This window comes from Rhea pennata, chromosome 2 (genome assembly GCF_028389875.1).
Source record: "Rhea pennata isolate bPtePen1 chromosome 2, bPtePen1.pri, whole genome shotgun sequence".
NCBI lineage: Eukaryota > Metazoa > Chordata > Aves > Rheiformes > Rheidae > Rhea > Rhea pennata.
The window spans coordinates 9745881-9767388 of NC_084664.1; the positions used below are offsets into that span (position 1 = coordinate 9745881).

The 21508-nt window shown below is 49.6% G+C and overlaps 1 protein-coding gene across 2 annotated transcripts; it reads right to left on the reverse strand.

The window, feature by feature from the left end:
* Positions 1-11189: 11189 nt before the first annotated feature.
* On the reverse strand, positions 11190-21006 carry SHH (sonic hedgehog signaling molecule). Of its 2 annotated transcripts, none has more exons than XM_062567666.1 (3): positions 20698-21006; positions 15881-16142; positions 11190-12573 (listed from the first exon to the last, which is right to left on the reverse strand). In XM_062567666.1, exons 1-3 carry the CDS (start codon positions 21004-21006, stop codon positions 11837-11839), a joined length of 1308 nt encoding a protein of 435 aa, XP_062423650.1. In that variant the 3' UTR covers positions 11190-11836. The 2 variants fall into 2 exon arrangements, with proteins under 2 accessions (XP_062423650.1, XP_062423651.1); XM_062567667.1 differs by lacking the exon at positions 20698-21006 and adding an exon at positions 17636-17736.
* Positions 21007-21508: the final 502 nt, after the last annotated feature.

A 21508-nucleotide genomic window follows, 5' to 3' on the forward strand; every position in this document is an offset into this window, starting at 1 on the left:
AGATTTGCTTCTAGTGATGACGCATTTTTCTCTTTAGGTGGTAAATCTGAAAAGCAAACATAGGTCACGTAATATTTAATTTAACACAGAAGTGTGAGGAGGACCTGAGGACCTGTTGCTTGCCCTCAGCAGCAGCAGCTCTGAAGAGGGGTTACTGGGTAGGGCAGAAAGCGTGGGCTGCACCTCTCTTTGGTAGCTGGGACCATTAAATGCACGTTTTCTGCCTTATTTCTAAGCCCTGGACAAACACACATGCAGTTTTACTCGCTCAAGTTTCTTCATGTCACCTGATGGAGAAGGTTCAGTTTGGAAGATGTTCCTCGGCGTTGTAAGGTTGGCAGTTAGTGACAGGCTGGTGCCCGGGTTGGACCCAGGGGGTCCACCCGGGGGTGTGCAGGATGGAGAACCGTGGGAGTCAGCAGCGAGGCACGGTTTCCCCTGGGAGCATCCTGTCACCTCCAGAGGTCCTGGCCAACCCACCAGGTCCAACGCCCCGAGTCCCACAAGCCTTGTTTCATGAGAAACTATTCCAGACTTATCTTAGGCACGTCCTAACTAATGCTTGCTGGTAGGAGTGGAAGGTGCTGACAAATCCTGGCAAAAAGGGAGCTTTATTGCAAGCAGGTGATGAAAGTGGTGCTGACCACAACAAACCCGAGTTTCGTCACGACGGCTGCAGCAGTGCCCGCACGCAAATTACAGGGAAGGCTGGAGGAGCCCGGGAAAACACTCCACCAGCAAGTTGCTCCACGTGTGGCTGTCGTGGAGAGCTGGTCAAACGGGAGGCAAGCAAGAGGCCTGAAATGGTCTCGTCCTCCTTTCTGCCTCTCGATTCGGATACCAGAGACAAAATCCCATGGTCTTTAATGTAAAGGGCTGCGGAGAAGGAGAGCAATACAATCAAAGAGAAGGTTGGAGAGGCTCTTTATCAAAACACATGTAAAACAAAAAAGTGTCCTGTTTTTCACCCGTTTCTCGTTCAAAGATTGACACATCAAACCTTTGGAGTAAATATCTAAAATAATAATAATAAAAAAATCTGCATTCTGAGCCGCAGCACAGCTGAGCATCTTCTTCATGCTCATCCCTTCCTCCTGTGCTGAAGGAATCGATAATTTCTGCTGCCCACTCGAATGCCGAAATATCCCTGGGGGATGTTAGGCCAGAGCACACGATCATCTCGCTGCTGGCCGAGGGTCCCTCTCTGCCGGCTGAGTGATTGTGTGCCAGGGAGTGACCTGAGCGATATCCCGTTTCCACCCCCCGCTTCTATTGATTTTCACGGTAAACACATAATTTGGCTGGTATATTTTTAGTTTTCCACACTGCTGATTAATTGTAACATCCTTTCATTTTACTCTCTTATTTTTTAGCTTGATTATTTGAAAAAAAAAAAAAAATTGTAATGGTAAAAATCTCCTTCCTTTTGTCCAGCCTAATTGAAGCTCACTGAAGGCGAGGGCTTAACCCTCCAGGAGCACTCCATGTTGCGCTGCCTAACAACTGGTAATAATTTTGTGATCAGTCTGTGACCGTTCCAAAAACCAGGAAGAAATGAATTAAATCACATAGCTAATGTGCTTCCTATCCTGCTTATTCCCAAAGAATCGCACGGCAGCAGTGCCAGAAGACACATGGACGATAAATTTCTAATAAGTTCATTGTGTTGCTTATTTTTAATGGTCTAATAAAAACAATCCACTTCTTTTCACAGTGTCAGACTTGTATGAAAAGAAACAGTAAATTTGAGGAAAATATTTTATGCTTGAATTGTAGAAATGATCCTTGTAACAGTCATTAATTGCTATAATTTATCTTTGCTCAAATATTGATCATGTTTAAACCAGATGAGATACCAGCCTACCACTGCACCAATAGCACTCTGTGCTTTGCAGCTGCTGAGCTGCACAGTTAGCAGGGAATCACTAGAGGTCACTTTGATTCCACCAAAAGGAGACAGTTCTAAAGGATTTGGGGTTTTGTTTCTGTTTTTTCTTCTTTTTCTAAGGGATATTTTTTAGAAGCAAGCTTTCTTCGTACCTGTCTATAATGCTTATCTGTATAAACTACTTGGGTTGAATTTTACTTTGGTGTAAAGGGTGAAACTTTGAGGAAGTTTAGAAAGCTGTGCCTATATTCATCAAGAGGAAATTTGGCCCTGCGTTTCTTTTTTAATATGAAACAGCTTCCACTGGGTTTGATATTCATCATAACAGATGTAATTATTTAACTCTCAATAAATAGTTTTGCTCTGTCAGAGTTCCTATAAATAGGAAAAGAATAGTTCTGATGTATAAATTTACAAGTAAATTTTCTAATTTTACTGCCTATTCTGTTATACACAAAGATGAAATAATATTTATATTCTCAGTTTGATTCTCGGTATCTGTTGATAACTGATGTGCAGATATTTCCTTGATGAGGATAAAAACACCTAAAACTAAACTCCTTATCATGTGAAAAGTTCCCCTGCTGTACATCATCACTGGAGACAGTAAATACAATGGAAAACCAAACTCGAGCTTTTTTAAAATTGTAAAGTGACAGTTTGTGTTGTTGGAATCGTGTGATCCAGTAGTGTGAAACCGAAATTTTTATTCCCCTTTGGACATCTGAGGTCCTTTGAGGCCCTATCCTGCAAGTTCCTCTTAATTCCGGGACACAGTGGAAATGCCCAAGCCAGCAACTAATACAGCAATTTACTTTCAAATAATGTTGCCATTGATTAGCTGCCAATATGCCAGGGCCAGGAGGTTGTACTGTGATGTTGCCTCTTGTTCTGATGACCATCAACATCCTACCCATTACTAAGTGCAGCCAAGTTAATCACATTTTGCTTTGCCACTGCTTGTGTAGGTTCCTCACAGACCCTGTTGCACCTCCAGGATCTTGTCTAAGCAAATGGAAACCCCTTGGCTTCGCTTAGGTCCTTTCTCATAACATTATGTTGGCTTCTCCTTCTAATGACTTCTCTGCATGGCCAGGGCCCTCACCGGTAAGGTCTCACCAGGCTACACCCTTTCTTCTGCACCCAGTAGTGTTCAACATCTGCTGGAAGCCACCAGGAGAACTGGCGACCCAGGGTGGTCCCAAGGTACTGAGTTATGGTTCCTTGCATGGCTGCATCCCCGTCTCTGTGCCAAGCTGCTCAGCAGCTGACAAAAGCTAAATGCTGGCTAACCTGAGCTGATACGAAATGAGAAGCGCTTTGAAGAGTTTGTCTCCTGTCCTGCATTCCCTGTGGAGGACATCTGCCCTGGAGCTTGGGACTGGTGTCTAGCACTAGTGCTTCTCCCACGGAGGAGGAAAATAACCTTGCATGTTACAGCGCTGAGAACACAGACCAGCACATTTGCTTTCCCTGAACAAGCCTTTTTTGCATCCATACACTGCAAAATAAAGACTAGAGCAACTTCCTGATCTCTCCACGAGTAATTGGGTCCTGCTGGCTCATGAGGAGCAGTGCACGGGAGAGCTCTAGGCAGTTCTTGTTCTGCTTCTGAAGCCTGGGAAGGCTCCCAGGACCAGAGCTGAGTCATTGAGACTGAGCCATCAGCAAGCACGCCAGTGTACAAATCCAGCAATGTCCTGCAAATGTCTCACTGTCTGTGACTCCTCTTTATCATTTCTCTCAATTTGTCCAAGAGCTAGATGTCTGGAGAACAGAAGGATCCCAAAATCCCAAAGGTCCATGAAGGAAACACAAGGCAGGTGTCAGTGGCAGACCTCCATGTCTTCTCACTTTGGAAAGTGCACGATCTCTGTTTTCTAGCTCTTCCAGAAACACATCACTTCTTTGCTTGACAGTACAAGTACATGACAAGGGAAGTTTCCTTCCAGAGACAGCTCTCCATAGTGCTCTCTCAGGCCTTTGCAGCTTTTTTCTCCACCACATTTTGTGCCTCCCTCCAGATAACATTAAGCAATGCGAATAACACCTCTCCCATGTGGTTCTATCTTTTCTCCCTTCATTCCCCCTTGGGGGAAATGGAGAGGGAATAGTTTTAATTAACTACACTGTACGTGCACTGTGTTTATACTGACGAAGGCAAGGCTGAACAAGTGTGCATGAACGCTTGGCATGAAAGTTGCTGAGGTTTGTGGCGCTTCTGAAGTCCTGCATAGCTCATCCCACAGCAGAAGGCTGGTTCCTGAGAAAACTCTCTCTTCTGACTATGCCAGGTTTACCCTGGTTGTGGACACGGGTGGATTTGTCAACACTCGGCCTCTTTGTGTAGCTACAAAAAATCTTTTATGCACCCTGTGCTGGGACCACTGGATGAATCACAGAGGTCTTTATCATGATCCAGCATCGCATGGAAGCCTCCACAGAAAACAGAGGGTTGAAGTGACGTTTCAGGCAGAATTCAGCTCCATGTTAGGACACCTACCTTTAGACTCCAAATGCAGGTGTTTACACAGCCTCTTGGTGTCTCGGCTCCTTTTATAGGCTACAGACCTTGTGTCAGCCTAGATCCCTACAGTTAGCCAGTACATACCTACTTCCGGGCAAAACAAATAGCTCTCCAGGCCCTATTGCTTTACTAAGAGGCACATGGAGATACATTTGAAAGCCTAGCATGCTTATATTATGTATAAAGACACCTAGTGCTGAAAACTGTGAGATATTTAAAAATTTCATGCAGTTTTAATTTTTTAACCATCATAGAAATAAGAGGGCTTTCAAATAAGCTATATATGTGCTATATTAATGTACATCTATGCATGACAGTTCTGAATCTTCCTTGGGCTTTAAAATATATAAGCAGAAGGGATTCCTCTCAGTGACACAGAAGTCTATAGATGATAATCTGCGTCACTGCGTTTCTAGTCCTGTAGACCACATAGATCCTGGAAAACTATCCTCAGAGTGCTCTGCACATCTCTCGGGAAAGCAGAACGAGATCAAGCTACAAGATCAGAAAAAATCTGTGAAAGAGGCAAGAACTGAACTGAGGTTCACTTAAAGCATAGCATCATTCTGGCAACATGAAATTTGTATGTACTGAGTGATTTTTACTGCTTTCTTCTTCACCTAACATTCTTACGGTATTTACAATTTGCTTTGACCAGTGCTTAATATTTTCAAAATAGTCTAGCATGTGATCACCTGCACAGGAGATGATATGACTGACTCGCCTGCTCTGCCTCAAAAAACGTTAGCCACAGTATTCAGCATCTCTCTGCAAGGCGCTCTGGGGAACTCTTGGTGGATGGCAGAGAAGGTGACACACTGGCTGGGGAAGAAGCTCTTGCTGAGGCCACCATGCTCCACAAGGTTGTGAATGAGCTTGCAGAGCTGCTGGGTTCTCCTTGAGATATTGTACACTGATTTCACAGAATTATTTTTGTCTAGTGAATATAAGCCATGAAGCAGCTTCATGAGTTAATACCTGAGTTAAACTTACATTGCTGCACTCTAGATCAAAGACTAATATTTCATGCCTTCTCCTACACTGGGACAAAGTTCCTGGTGACTTAAGTGGGAGGGAGACTGCGTCCTGGGAGACAAACTTAATTGAGTGTAATACCACAGGGCACGTAAAGTAGGACAACACAACCTGACCTCATTTTGCCCATACATAACCCTACTGACATCAGTGGGAGCTGCACACATGCAGTCAAGAAATGACATTTGCCCACTGTTGACTGCTGTAGGAAATTCTTGCTCACCTGATAAATGCTATTATTTAATCATGCGGTATGAAAGTGAGGGGTACACCTAGTAAAGCTGAGCAAACACAGCTCAACTCCATTCCCATTTGAAGTTGCAGAAAGAGTCCTTTTGACACTGGTGGTTGTTGGATTGGGCCCATAGTACACAGTGATCCATAGTTATTTTCCTTAATGAAAGCAACTAGATTGGTTTGTTATTATTGGTGGGATCATGTGATTCATTATTTGCAAATATTTGAACGCCTATTGGACTTTCTGATGCCTGTGAACCCCATAGGTTCCACCGCTGTTAGCACAAACGGTTACTCACACAAATACAGTGCCAGAACAGATTTGTTCCATACTGCACATTTATAACGTTACTGTTTCTAAAAAAAAAAAAAATATATGTGGAGTAGAAAGAGCATCATTTGGAGGAACCAACAGAGCTTGCACCAACATTGGTGACTATTCCAAGAGAGTTGTTCATGAGCAATTCTGAGACTACTATTTATTTGCATTCATCACAGTCTTATAATTAAAAGCAGTGCTTACTGTTGTAGAAAAGAGGATGGGACTCACAGGGTAAAAGGCTAGCTGAGTGAGTAATGACACCCTCAGCAAAGGCTGCTGTTGTCTCTGTAAGGAACGAATTGCAGCAGCAGCAGCAGAGCTTAGCAGGCCTCGGAAAGTCCTGAATTTTGAAGTTATGATTTCTTAAATATTATATATTTTTTTAATTCTGGGGATTCTCTTTCCCCACCTCAAAAGAAAAGGAAATATAAAGAAAATATAAAGGGAGATTTGTAGTAGGTAGAATATAATATGTCAACAATATTTAGACAAAATATTAGCCTATTTAATAAGATTAGTTGCCCAGAAAGATTGTGAAGCTCCATTCTTGAAGATGCTCGGAGCTCAGCAGGAGAAGGCCCCATTGCTTCCTCCCACCAAGAGAAACCTCGCGCCAGGCGTGTGACAGCGTGTCTAGGTGTGGGTGAGAGAAAAAGGATGCTGTTGTCGTTACACACAGCTTTATCATTCATCTCCTAACAGTCAAGACCATGGGAAGACTGGAGACTTAAAATGTTACCTGGAACATTTTCCAGGGGACTTTTACAGAGAGCAAAATCCCCTTTTAAAGGAGACCCGTGGTGTCCTGAAGAGCTGGTCAAGAACAACTGCAGAGATGCAGCAGCTCTCTGCCCCATGGTGATTTTATTTCCAAATTGCACCCAGATTTGTCTGAACATTAGGCTTGAGCTCACTTAAAAATGGGGGGGGGGGGAGAGTTGATTAAGGGTCATAGATTGCACTTTAAGGTGATAGAAAACTCCAGAATAACTCCATGTGCATCTGAATCAGCCCTGAAAGCTGCATTTGATCTTACTAGAACCAGCACTGGCTTATTGAACTCAGATTTCCTGGATTTTCTCACTTCTTTTTGTCAATTTGTCCTGAAAATCAAAAGCACTTAAGTGCTTAAGACTAAACACCCCAAATACAAGATATGAAAAGTGGAATTTAACATTTTCAGCATAAATAATGTCTGTAGTCTTCATCCTGCTCCCATCAGAATCTGAGAAAATCCCATTGTTTTTAAAGGTTCACTTTTTAAAAAGTATTTTCTTTCCATTTGCAGCCTGCATAGACCAAAGGGCACATTAATTCTGCTCCGTTGGAAACTAGAAAATGTTCTGTGGAAAACTGAGCCTTTTGGGGGGTGAAGTTTATACTAGTTATAAGGCAGAAACTGCTGAAGAGAGAATTTCAAAAGCTTCAGAAGCTTAGGAAATCTAATGTTCCCTTATGGCTTGCAGTAATGAGTAAAATAAAATGCTCGTTCTGATTTCCTTCCCACCGTAAATGAAATGTATGTCATACTGGAGCTGCAAAACTGCTGTCCAATTATCACCAAACTCAGCTGATTTAAATCAGCCTGTTCAACTTTAGCATGATGTGAAATGTTCGGGAGGGCCTGTGTAAACACATTTATAGGCCTGTAGGCTCCACTAAGCCCTTAATATGTAGGCAGCAATATTATGCATATGCGTATATATACATGTATACACGTTTATATTGTATATACATATATATGCATATATACAGATATACACATATAGAAGAAAATATAGCTATGCATACTTTTATCTATGACAACATGAAGGGCTGTCAGCTGTGGCCCTGCACGGTTACCTGGAGCTGAAATAACTGGTTTGATTTAGTGCTTGGCTTGGATTTAAGCTGCACTACAGATGTGACCCTCTTTTATTGGCAAAGCCAAACTTCCCTTCAGCTGCTTGCTCTGACATATAAGAATTTTGGGTTGGGTACTGTGTGAACAACCAGTTTGATTAGCTAAAAATAAGCATTAAAGAAGCCCCGGACTCACTAGAGTCACTTCTCACTTTGGCTCTGACGGGGGAGGCTGCGGAGCGCGTCCGACATCCAGCACCCAGGGCATCTCTTTCTCTCCAGAAACCGCTGACAAATCAGTTTTCTTTGCACATCCACACAGTATTTCACACGTAAATAATAATACTCTGCCTGCACGACCTCAGGCGGGAGCCGAAGAGGCTCCCCCCAGCACCCAGCGCGCCCCGTGCAGCGTTCCTGCCCTGCTTGCCAGAGGCGCCCGCCGGCTTGCGCCTCCCGAGCGAACTCGCGCGGCTCCGAGGGCAGAGCGAGGCAGCGCGTGAGCTCGCCAAATCCCGTTTCAAACACCGGCGCGGGGGGGAAAACACTAAAGAGCTGAAAGCATGTGATAGGAACGCTGCCACATAACAGACATTTCAGCAAGTCTCTGTAATTTCTTTAATTATTCAGACAACAGAGCACAAGGATAATAGCTTCAAGTACATTCTTATACATTATTTTAACAGTAATAGATATGTATTTAGTCATAAACTATTCTGTAGCCACCACTATGTGTACATTTTATACAAACTATTGCCGTACTTGGACCCTGAAAATGGACTGTGACATTGCCTAGACTTCTTGCACAAGGTTATGACAGTAGATCCTTCATACGAGAGCTGTAACTATAGTTGTATCGGTCCAGCTAACAAAGCACTTCTAACGCCTACGATGGAGGGGTGGTCCAGACGGGACGCGCTGAAGGTATCAGCAAGAGATGTAATAAATATACGGTGAGAGGGAGACATATAGTCATCAGAAACACGTGCAATGAGAGACACAGCACAGCATTTCTTTACTTGGCGAAACAGGTTGATGCTAACACAAGACAGCATCTTAGCTCCTCTCACGCTGCAAAGCTCTGAGCTCGTCTTGGCCTTTGGGTTGCGGTAAATGCAGCAGTGCCTGGTAGGCTGGGTTCTCTACTGGCGAATACATCCTGCCTTTCAAAAGCATGGGCTCTGACCTAATAGCTCTTTCTCATCTCAGTTACGATTGAGATTGAGGCCCCCTGAAATGAGGTCTTAAGTTCAACTGCTGACATCTCTAAACATGGAGGAGATAAGCTTTGACATGGTCGTTTTCTGATGCTAAAGGCCTTATAAAACACCAACTGCTGTTCAGAGATACGGGTAAGAGAGCTTAGATGCCCAGACATCGCCATATTAAGGACAAACTCTTAAAAACGCAGAGACTCATTGGTTCAGAGATCACATTTTCACATGCCCTGGAAACATCCACTTTCGGCGTTGCGGACGTTCACAATCCCCGCCGCGTTCGCACACGACCCTACGCGCGCGGCCGCGTGGCCCCACGGGCCGTCGCTCTGCGAGGCCGCCCCGTCCGCAGGAGTCTGGCGTGGACGCGCGTGCCACCGGGGCTGCGGTCCCTCACTGCTCCGGCAGCTCCCGGGCTTCGAGGAGCGAAGGCGACGCCGGGCCCTCGGCGGAGCCGGCGCCGGCCCGCGGCCCCGCGGCGAGACGTCACGGCGGACGGCCTCGGCGCCGCGGAGCTGCCTGCCGGCGCCGGGGCCGAGCCGAGCAGCCGAACGGGCCGGCGTCCTGAACGGGCGGACGGCGGGGGCCGAGGAGAACGTCAGAAGACACTCAAGAAAAGCTCCCTTCCTTCCATCGCGGTCCTGTCTGAGACGTGCGCGCACAATGTTTTGCAAACTTTTTTTTCTTTCTTTTTTTTTTTTTTTCTGAAAAAGAAGGGGAAAAGCCCCGTCGGGGCGGAGGAGGGGGTGTTTCACAGAGCACAGCAGAACCTCACTGACGAGCACCCACAACCGGCAGAGGCGGCCGGCCCCCGGCATGCCGCCGGGTCCTCCACGGGGGCTGGTGAGCCCCCTTCGGCCAGGAGCCCACGGAGCCAACCAGGTCTTCCAAAACACGTCTCCACTACATGCCTTAATCGGTGTCTTGGCATGGATTCTGGTGCGTTATAACTCGGCGACGTCTCTCGGAATAAACGAACAAACTCCGTCGCCCTTTTCTGCAAAGCACTATGCTTTTTTATGCCTTCTTATTTTTTTTTAAGGGTGTTGCATTCTTTTCTTCACTGATTCCAAAAAGGCCCCAAACTCTGCGCCTTTGCTCAGGCAAAACAGCCAGCGAAATCCGCTCGCCGGATTATTTTTCTTCCAGCGCCAGCGGCACGAACTCGCCAAATTCAGTGCCGTTTCACCAGATTTGCATCGCCGGGAGCTAAGCAGAAAATTACCGAGACGCTGCGGCGGGAACGCAGCCGTCGGCGCCGTCCGCTTCAAAGGGCAACCTCGACTTCAGGCCGGTGGGAGTCAGCGAGGAGACTTCTGCGGCCGCTGGCGCGGACCTTGCGGTGGACCCAGAAGCCGGAGCTGAAACTGGGCGCAGCGCCTGAGCAAGGACGGTGAGGATGGGTCCCAGCCCTGGGGGTGCAAACCGCTTCTCCCGGTTGTTAGTGCAGGTAAGTGAGGTTCTACTGTTAGTACAACAGATTTAAGGTTAAAAGCGGATGCGACGAATTCGCTTACTCACTGAACGTATCAAAATTAAAAGTCATAAAGCAACACATCTAAAGAAAATTACGGGCACTCCTTTAGGCATTATGTTTCCTAAACCAATAAGCAAAAAGGAAAAAAGAAAAGAAAAAAATGGGATGCACCAGGAACTCTTAATTATTATATACTAACCAGACTGTGCATGGCACATTTTATTTCTATAAAACTATTAAAACTATTACAAAATATTCAAAAATACATTTTAGTAAATTTACAGCAGTTATTTCTCAATTTATTAATGCAAAACATCCTTTTCTCCCCTCTGTACAAACTACCATCTCCATCGTCACAGAATTGCCGCCATGTGCGCTTTTTAAAAAATATTATTTTCTAATAAATTTTTTGAAGTTAAAAATAACAAAGTTTCTTACGGTTTTGCAAATAAAAAGTTTGTGTAACAGTCTTGACTTCCATGAACGTGGCCAAATGGTGTTTTTACAAAGCAAAATATTTAAGAGACATGGAAAACAATACAGGAAATGACGTTACATTTGAAACTATTTAAATTAAAATAATATATTCTCATATTTTACACTATTTCAAAAAACGAAATGTGATTCAGTTAAGTATTGATCTCTCAAAAAAATCTAATTTACAATTCTGTGTATAAAAATATAATTTACGGACCCCCATGAAGTTTGTCTATTTTGTTTGCTTGTTTTTTAGACTTGCTGAAATGAAGGAGCAATGTAATGGAGAGATGGGAAAGTACAGAATTTTGCTTTCTGAAAGTCAGGACACACGTGACATGTAGAAAAATAGACTCTGCGCAGTTTTGCTTGGCCTCACAAAATAATTTTTTTTTCCCCTGTGAGTACAGTTCACATGATAATAAATTATCAAAGAAACTATTTAAGGCTCTTGAAGGTCCGGTTCATATCATTTAAAACATCTATTCAAAATACCAAAGAAATAAATATCCAGGAGAGGAGGAAAAAAAAAAAAAAACAATAAAGCAACGAACAAAACGACAAAAAACAAAAGAACAAATAAAAATATATATATATTTATAAACTAAACGGAACAGAACTTCCCGGGGTCTTTGTCTCCCTTAAAGTCTACTTTGGACTGTCCTACTTTATTATTATTATTTATTATTATCATCTTTAAGTCTCAAGCCGCGCTCTCTCTCTCTCGCTCTCTCTCGCTCTCTTTTCTTTTTTCTGAAAAATAGGGTTTTTGCTTTTGCGTCCGCTCTGCGCGCGCGGGGCGGCGGCGGGGGTCTCAGCTGGCCGGCACCGCCATGCCCAGCGGGTGCAGGGAGTCGCTCTCCAGCACCCAGCTGCCGATGCGGTAGAGGAGGCGCGAGTACCAGTGGAGGCCGGCGGCGGGCTGGGGCGGCGCGGGGCCGAGCGCGCCGCCGCCGCCGCCGCCGCCGCCGCCGCCGCCGCCGGGGCCCAGGGCGGCCAGCAGCCCGTGCGCCAGGCGGAAAGGGGCGAAGGCCCAGTGCGCCCAGCCGTGCTCCTCGATGACGGCGTAGCAGGAGGCCAGCACGCGGTCGATGAGGATGGTGCCCTGGGCGGTGAGCGGGGCGTACGCCCCCGAGGCCTCCTCCTGCAGCCAGACGCGGTGCACGGCCGCCGGCAGCAGCTGCCGCCCGCCCTCGCCCAACACGTAGACCCGCTGGCCCGGCCGCACGCGGCTGGCGAAGAGCGCCCGGCTCCGGGCCGCCTCCGCCTGCGACTGGTTGTGCTGGGGGGCCACGAAGAGCAGGTGGGCGGCCGTGAGCAGCAGCCGGGCCGGGGGCTGCCGCGTCTCGATGGCGTAGAAGATCTTGGGCGAGCCGTCCTCGCGGTCCAGGAAGGCGAGGAAGTCGCTGTAGAGCAGCCGGCCCTGCGCGTCGGCCGCCAGCACGCGGTCCCCGGGGCTCAGGTCCTTCACCAGCTTGGTGCCGCCTTGCTCCAGGTGCACCGTGGCCGAGCCGGGGAAGCAGCCCCCCGACTTGGCCGCCACCGAGTTCTCTGTGCAAGGAGAGAGGCACACGGGGGTTAGCGCCGGGCTGCCCGCCTGGCCCGGGCGCGGGCCGCTTCCCAGGCCGTCCCTACCTCGGGAGAGGTGCAGGGAGAGAGCGTCTCCTTGCCTTCCCTCAGCTATTCCAGAGCTAAAAAGGCTATTCCAGGATCATCCATTTCTTGGATCCTGTTTGCCCTGCATCTGGCACACGGTGCCAGATCAATTCATAGACTTCCAAAGCAGAAAACTCTTGCTGGACCAAGGTTTCTCTTCCTCTCAGGCAGCGGCTGTGCCAGCAGCAGCTCTAGAGTTGCGCGTTCTGATCAACAGCCCTACGCAACCCTGCCAAAGGAGGGTCTCTCTTCAGCATAGAAACCACCAAAGGGCAGGAGAAGGAGACTTTGCACCAAGATGCAGGCTCACTTGCGTGTCACCCCCCTGGAAGCCATCAGCAAGAAACGCCAGGTTTCCCGAGTCTCCAGCCGACAGCCTGCCTGTTAGACCATGCTGCTCCTCCAACCCACACCATCTTCCCTTTCCGTATGAAAGCATCTCCCATGCTTTTCCCACCCAGCTAGAAGCAGGTGCCTCTGCTTGCTGCCCTCCGTCCCAGGGCATCCTCATGCCTGCGTCAGACCTGAGCATCCTTCCTTTAGGCACCACAAGGACGTAGTTGATGGAGCTCCTCAGGCTTCTGATGCTAACTACCGTAGCCTCTACTGGCTTACAAGGCCTGCCAGGACGAGCGGTAGCATGTAAACAAACCAGAAGTAGCCACAGGACTTCAGCAATCTAAAGCCTCTCTTCCACCTTCTCCATGAAAATGAAGCCAGCTCACGTGTGTAACGATTAGAAAAGGCCATTGCCTTTTGCTACACCGGCCTCTGATTTGCCCTAGTGACTCCTGCCTGTTCCTAAAAGCTCTCTTTTTCTGCCTGTTGGGTTATAGCCCATGCCCATGCCCTTTGCAGCAGCAAGTGTCTTTGCCACAGTTACTCGCATTCCCAGTTCTTCCCTTGCCTTCCCTTGGACTCTCCCAGTTACTCGGCATGCCAGTGTAGGGCCCTAGCAATTTATCTCCTCAAGGTGGTCGGATTTTACATTTTGTGTGGCTGATTCTGAAGCTATTATGATTTAAGTAAACACTTGGAGTGTCTCCTAACGACTTTCTCAGGAAGGACAGGAAGGGCGAAAATTAGAATGTTATTGATTTGCTAACGACTTTATCACTTCTGCAGAAATGAAGCAGCAAGATCTCCCAGGCCTCTTCAGGGAGGACATGGCAACAAACAAGCTATGTGCTTTATGTGGAGCCCTTTGCTAGCAAACTACACCTTAGTACAAGCCCGAAGTAAAGGTCTGGCTTGAGCTTTGTTTGCATATTCAGGGACTTGATGAATAGATCTAGTAGTGTAGCAGCTCTACAAACATGCCAGTGAATTGGCAGAGGTGTGAAAATCTGCTTCTTTGAGCCGTGCTTGTTTGGGTTCTCTAATTAAAATCCAATAAAGGATCAGCATTGTCATTCTGATTCATGTAATAAATGCAGACACTCTTGGAAGAGAGGACACTTCCATTTTTTTCCCAGCTTCTTTGCCCCCCTTTTCTCCCCCTCCCTATTTGTTCAGGTGCAGAAACCCTATGTGCCAATTCACACACATACTCTCCAAAAAACCCAGGACCTTCCAAGCACTATTTGCACAGCAGAGCCACTTTTCCAAAGCACTCAAGATGTGTATTTGAATTTTAAATGTAGAAGCTTGCACTAAATACTTGCTGTAGCGCATTATCAATGTCCCTTTTACCACCCCTGCCTCTCCCTCCTCTGTCCCGATGACAATAATTCAGGCCTTGGGGGAACTCTTCTTTGCATTCCAGTCTCCGGGATCATACTTTTTGCAAACAGAGATCTAGATAAAGAATCTTCCTGCCTGGAATTATAGGGTTTAATCTTCTCATAAGATGCTCTGTCATGAAACGAGGTTTGGCCAATTTGAAATCAGGCTGAGCCGAGGGAATTCGAGCCCGCTCTCTCGAAACCCGCCTAGTACAGTCACACGACCCTGCCTGACATGCACTAAATATTACCCCCAAAGTCCGTGTGTGCGGAATTTCAATGAGTAGATTGGAATCGTTCCTCTCCTATGCAATATACATGGAGCTGGCTTATGTTGTTCACCCGCAATAAGGTTATTGTGCATCACGATCAGACACCTTGAGCTAAAGCCTGTCTTCCCTATTGAAAGGGACGTTTCGTATCACTGCAAGTCCGACAGTTTTGCAGAGCCTCCTTTGGGCTAGAAAGGACGGGGGAGATTAGCAAGAGCAGCGTCAGGGGCTCAGGATAAAGCCAGCATGGGCCAGGAGAAGTACCACTTTGGAAGAGCCCTGGGAAGCTCCAGGCCAGGCCCAGGGCAGGCGGGGGGAAATTGTGTCCCAGTTGCAGACAGGCAGGATGAGGCCCTGCGACTGGTTTCACTGCTGTGCGGCTACTGGTTTTGAGGTAAACGGATATATTTAGAGAGAGCCCATTATTTTCTTTTGCAGCCAGGTGTTTCTTGACACTTCTAGCGCACTACTTGGCTAAAAGATGCTATTAAAATAGGATTTAGCTGCCATGCAGCAAGCACGCAGGAGGTGGGGAAGCCCGGCTGGCACCCGCCAAGCGTTTTGCTTAAAAAAAAAAAAAAAAAAAAAAAAAAAAAAAGCGTCGACCTGTGAGCGGAAAATGAACTCTGCGAGTTGGCGATTTCTTGCGAGTGAGCTGTTCCCGGGTTGAGACAGCGTGTGGCGTTGTAAGCACAGAGGAGGGGAGGGGAAAAAATCTATCTATCTATCTTTATCTGGGAATTTCCCAGCGGCTGCAAGGGAGGCAGGGGACCACGTTATTTATTTATTTTCCTGGCCGGCTCTCACTCCTAGATTAGCAATCGCGAGTAAGGCGTGCAGCCAACGGGGCGGCTGGAGCCGGACACTAGTATTTGTGTTGAACACGCTCTTTGGATAGAGAAAGCAGAAAATCCCACGGTGGGAGGAGACGGGTGTGCGGCTGCCGCGCAGCGCTCGTGGGAAGGCTGGGCAAACAAACAAGCGACATAAAACGCTGTCAAAAAGTGCTGCAGCTGGCCGGGCTTTCTTCTCTCTCTCTCTCTTTTTTCCCTTTCTCCTCTCTTTTCTTTCCCTGTCCTTCCGCTCACCGCGGTCCCCAGGAGGCGGCGGGGAGGCAGGGCGCGCCCCGACGGGGCGGGCAGGGCCGGGGGGCGGCGGCAGGAGGGGGGGGAGCTGCGGGGGTGCAGGGTTGCGGGCTCGCCTTACCTGCTTTCACCGAGCAGTGAATGTGGGCCTTGGACTCGTAGTAGACCCAGTCGAAGCCGGCCTCGACGGCGAGGCGGGCCAGCATGCCGTACTTGCTGCGGTCGCGGTCCGACGTGGTGATGTCCACGGCCCGGCCCTCGTAGTGCAGCGACTCCTCGGAGTGGTGGCCGTCCTCGTCCCAGCCCTCGGTCACCCGCAGCTTCACCCCCGGCCACTGGTTCATCACCGAGATCGCCAGCGCGTTGAGCTTGTCCTTGCAGCGCTGCAGGGACACGCAGGGAAAGGGCGTCGCGGGGGGGCTGCGGCGGCCGCCGGCCACCCCCACCCCGACCCCCGGCACGCCGCTCCCGCCGGGGAACCCCAGCACGGGGGCTACACCCTGCCCTCCGCCCCCCTCTCCCTAGCACCGCCGGGACCCCCCCCCCCCCCCCCCCCCCGCGGCGGCGCTGAGCATCTTCTCCCACGTGTCTGCAGAGGGAAAGGGAAGCAGGTGAGGAGGAGGAGGGTGAAGCTGGGGTGCGAGGGGGCGAAACACAGCACCCCCCCCCCGAGAGGGGCAGAGAGGTCCCCCCCACACACACCCCACAACTGGCTGCGGGGTGGCAGCGCGCACTCCCAAAGCCATCGGCAAACCCCGGCCGCCGAGCGCCCCGTCCCTGCGCGGGGGAGCGGAGCCCAGCGAGCGCACCGCGAGTCACCGCTGCTCCCCGGAATGCCTCTCTGCGCCCTTTCAGCTTAATTCCGTGTTGAAAGGGGTCTCAATACATGTTAACAGCCTTTATATGCTGGCAGGAGAGGTGGCTTTATTTTTTTTCCTCCCCCCTTGGTGGATCACTCATTAGAGCCCTCAAAGCAGCAGGAGCGAGGAGCATTCATCCCGCTTTAAACGTAGATACACGCTCTCGTCTACAAAGCAGAGCAAATCCACACGATAATATAGCTCTTTGTGGGAAGCGGAAAAGCAAGGGAAGACCCAGTAGCCACGCTAATCAGCGCGGGGATACTATGCGGGCTTGGAGGCTCTTTGTAGGGAGTGAAACGTTTCCAGCTCCATGGAGAGGCACTACAGGGTTTTCCTTCTTTCTCTAACCACTGACCTGTTCCTCAGCTTTCCTTAGAACTGGAATGTGCCTTGCACCAGCATGCCGTCTGTTGGGTGAAAAGCTTTCAGAGGGTTTGGGTAAATTAAGGATGCAAGTGTGTGTGTGTGTTGGGGGTGGGCAGAAAAAAGGGAGGCCATGGTGAGTGAAGAGCTCTAAATAAAATCCAGAAACTTTGGGGCAATTCGTGTCTTAGCGTAGGGGAGCGGAAGAGATCAGCTCTCCCTGGGGACACACCAGTCACAGGGAGAAAAGGATCCACCACTCAGCGCCATCCAGAAATAGGAAAATCAGCACCGAACGCATTGCGAAGCGTTTGTCTAGAGGTACAGAGCTAGAAAAATACACGTTCTCAACTCCCCCCACCCTTCTAAGAGGAACATAACTCACGGATATACACGATATAGCTCATTCGATGCCCCTAACAATACAGAGTAAAGCTAAAGCAAGACGCAGCAAGCCACTATTCCCTACCCTCTGGCTAGGCTGTTTGGCCTTCTGCAGGACAAGTCTCCCCAACATGTTGCCACTGTGTCGAGCCACGCACCACAAAGGCCCTTTTCACAGCTCCCAGAAGGGCAAAACCCGTCCATTATTCCTACTGCTTTTAGGGACGTGACAAGGTTGCTCAACAGCAAAGTTCTCGTGCACGCACCGCAGCCACAGAAAGCAATTCCATCGGTGCGTATTAAGATCCGAGACACACGCGGCAACCGCAGGTCGCTTCGGACTCGCTGGCCTACAGCGTGACGCGGCTTCAGCACTTCGCGGAAAGAGCTGGATGTCTGGCTCTCGGAACCGACGTTCCCGGCAGGAAAGCTGAACCGCATAAGGAAGTTGAGTCGCTATATTCCCCCCCTCCCTGCACGTAAATGAGGATGTTTTGCAGCGGTAAAGGGGCGAAGCAGCAATCCTCGGCTGCCGCCAAGGGGAAAGCGCCGCGCTCCGCCGCCCTTTGCAGCGGGGGAAGCAACCGCGGCGCGGAGGGAGCGCGCAGGGCCCGCGCCCGCGCTCCCTGCCCGGCGGCCGCCGGCCAAAGCCTGCGCGGCGAGAGGAGCGAGGAGAAACGACCTCCTAAAGGACCTTCCTCCCTTTTATACCGGCTGAGCGGGATTGTCAGAGTCAAAAGCCGTGAAGCCCAGACTATTTATTAATTCATTGGGTCGTGTGCCACAAATCAAGCCCAATTCTGTTCAGCCACCGTGAAGCTCAGCAGGGCTGCCTCCACTAACGCTTTGTGTGGAGGCAAAGTTGTTCAACAAGCCCTCTCCTGCCAGCTCCTAATCTCTTCACAAATGAATTGCTTGAAGGAAACACTTAACAGGTACCTGTCAGTGTAAACAACCTGGTGGGCTTCCTAAATGCCAAGCTGATCTCTAAATTCCTCACATCACGCACCGGTTGTGTGCCTGCATGACACGAGATTGCTATTTTATTCCATACAAATTCCAGCTTTATCATACTGCCCTGGCCTCCTTATCTCTGCCCCAGATCCAGCCAATGGCCGGGGTGGGGGGGGGGGGGGAGAGGAAGGGGGAGCCCTTAGCAAACTGCGGCTGTTACCTGCAAACTTGAAAACCCGACTTACCGAGCTCTGTTTGCGTTTTTTTCCCCCACTTAAGTTAATATTAACTAGCGGCTAATGCATTCGGCAACTATTCCGCGAGTTCAACAATTCTCTTGAGGGAAAGATCTCTCCATGGTTGAAGGGCTCGGGAAGGCCGCGATTCAGCCGGGCCCGCGGGAGGAGGGAGAGAGGAAGGCGGCGCGGGAGGCGCTGCCCGCCCGACGGCACCTCCGGGCGCTGCGGGCCGGGCCGGGCCGGGCCGGGCCCTGCGCGCCCCGCTCCGCGGCCCCGGGCCGGCGAGCCCGGCCTCGGGCCCCGACCTTGCTCTCCCCTTCCCGCCCGGGGTCCGCGGCCCCCCGCCCGCTGCCCCCTGCTCCTCGCCCTTTGTGTCTAGGGCTCGCCGATAGGCACTGGAGGAAAAAGTATTTGTTTTCGTTCCGTTCGTCTGAGGGAAGTTGACAGAAGGTCAGAAGTTCACACGCTGCCAGCTAATGCGGCGAGCGCGCCGCGCCGCGCCGCGCCAAGGCGCTCTGCTCGCCGGGCGGGCCGCGGCCGCGCAGCGCCGCGCAGCGCCGCGCTCCCACCTTGCGCCGCCCGCCGCGGCCCCTTCTCCCCGCGCCGCGCCGCGCCGCGCCGCGCCGCTGGGGCTCCGCACGCCCGCGCGCAGCGATGCGCCTGCCCTCGGCGGCGGCATTTGCCGGCCTGGAAAGGATACGGGCTGCAATCCGAGCCGTTTGCGATCGATACCCGCGAGGAGTAAGTGGAGCTGAAAATGCGAGCTGCGTCTGCCCCTGAGCCGCGCAGCGCGGGCGGAGGAGCGCGGCGAGGAGCGGGGCAGCGCGCGGGCCCCCGGGGGCCGCCGCCGCCGCCGCGCCCCGCGCCCCGCGCCCGGCCGGGCAGCGGCGGCGGCTGGCGCGGCTCCCTGGCAGAGGCGCGCCGCGCCGCGCCGCTCCTAGGTACGCGGCGATTTAAGGTGGTCGGAGGAGATGGTGGCGGCGCCGGGTCCCTCGCCCCGGGAGAGCCGGCAAACGTGCGGAAAAGCAGGCCGAGGGAGCGGGGAGAGTTTGGGAAATTCCCCCCCGTCCCCACTCCCCGCCTAGTCCTTCCAGGCGAGTTCTGTTCTAGCGTTAAGGTGGGGCTTAAATGTATTAATATTAAAAAAGCGCTGCTGACCTATATTTGGAGGAAACCCATTTCCAGTGTCTAGATTGCATGTAGTTTCAGAAACTCCGGGATTGGCAGAGCAATTGACTTCACCGAGCTCTCTGGTGAGCATGAATAATAATTATGAGGTGACTCTCTGAGAGGGTTTTCTTTCTTTCTTTCCTTTTTTTTTTTTTTCATAAAATGGTTCCGCAATCTGATTCCACCCGAGATCCAATATTTACCCAGTTGTAAACCTTGTGCCATCAGATTTTTTAAAACAGAAGGTGATGCAATGCTGATAAGTTGCAAGTCCCTCCCATATGGAAGTACCAGAGCATTGGTGGCGAGCATCCTTAAAGAAATATCAATATATTTACGCTCTGATGGGCACAATTGCAAATGATGGTATTGCAATACGAGCTATATAATACGGAATCAGGAGAGGAATGGTCGATCCGGCTTCAGCTGCCTTTTGTGAGTGCACGATTGCATGCCTACTAAATTTAGACTATGATCGCAAGGAAAAAATAATGAAGGATAAAATGAAATGCAACAAAAAAAGAAAAGAAATGAAATAAAATATAAAGTCAGCAGTTGTATCAACCGAGGACCACGCTTGTAATAACGAGTGAGTGGCCTGGCGGTCACTATACGCTTGGGGTCCTCTGAGCTGTATGCAATTCGTTTGATCAAAGTGCATCCTTGGGGACAAATGCAAACAGCAATCTCTAACCAAGTTACAAGGAACGCCATGGCACGGTTATGACTGTAAGTATTACATAGATCCCCCACCAAATATATAGATAGCTCCAGCTACAGCCCCTGCGAACTTGTCTGGATAGATGGTATTTACATTCAATGGGGGAATCTAGCCGAGTTTTGGGGGCAGGAGGAGGAGGGGGAGAGGGAAAGGGGGGTCTTTCAAAAATACTAAGACAGATGCGTCCTTTAGGATTGCTCAGAGAGGTTAACAAACACAAATACAGGTATCTCTGTGGCTCTACCTGAGTCATCAGTCTGTCAGCTCCCGTGTTCTCTTCATCCTTAAAAATAATGTCAGGGTTGTAATTTGGGGTTAGTTCTTTAAATCTCTCGGAGTTTCTTGTGATCTTCCCTTCATATCTTCCACTGGCCCCTAGGGTCTTCTCTGCCACATTGGGAATAAACTGCTTATAGGCTAAAGGGGTCAGCTTTTTGGGGTGCCTCCTTTTTCCAATGCCCCTGCCTGGTCCACAAGTCAGCCCAGAGGAGACTAAAAGAGCGCAGATGAAGCCCACCAAGAGAATTCTTGTCAACAGCAGCATTTCGTCCATTGAATCCAATTACTTCAAAGCTCTCTGTGCCTATCCCTGGCTGTCTCTCTAGAGCTCTCTCGCCTCCTATGTCCTTGTCTGCTTTCTGAATCGTGTACTATCCACCGATCCCTAGCAAGACAGGTGCTGGAATGGCAGCCTTTAGGTCGCTGATAACGGAACACATCGGAGTTTGGTCGGGAGACAGCAATCGAGAGACAAAAAAGGGTCTGATTTTAATGGTAGCAAAGCAAGACGCTTGTGAGAGGAGTCTGCCTTTAGTTCTATATTATAGCTGCCAGGGCCGAGTCCTGATTGGCCAAGGCGAGACAAGCTTGTCTTCTGATGTTTTAACCCTCAAAAAGGCAACAAATTCTTGAAAGATTTTTTTTCCCCTTTTACCTGAAGGGCTTGGAGCTGAAAGGGGTGGAGATTGCGCTTTCTTGGGATAACATCAATTACATGCTGTTTTTTTTTTTTTTAAAAAAAAAACTTTCTTGGCAGAATGGTACATTTGTCAGCA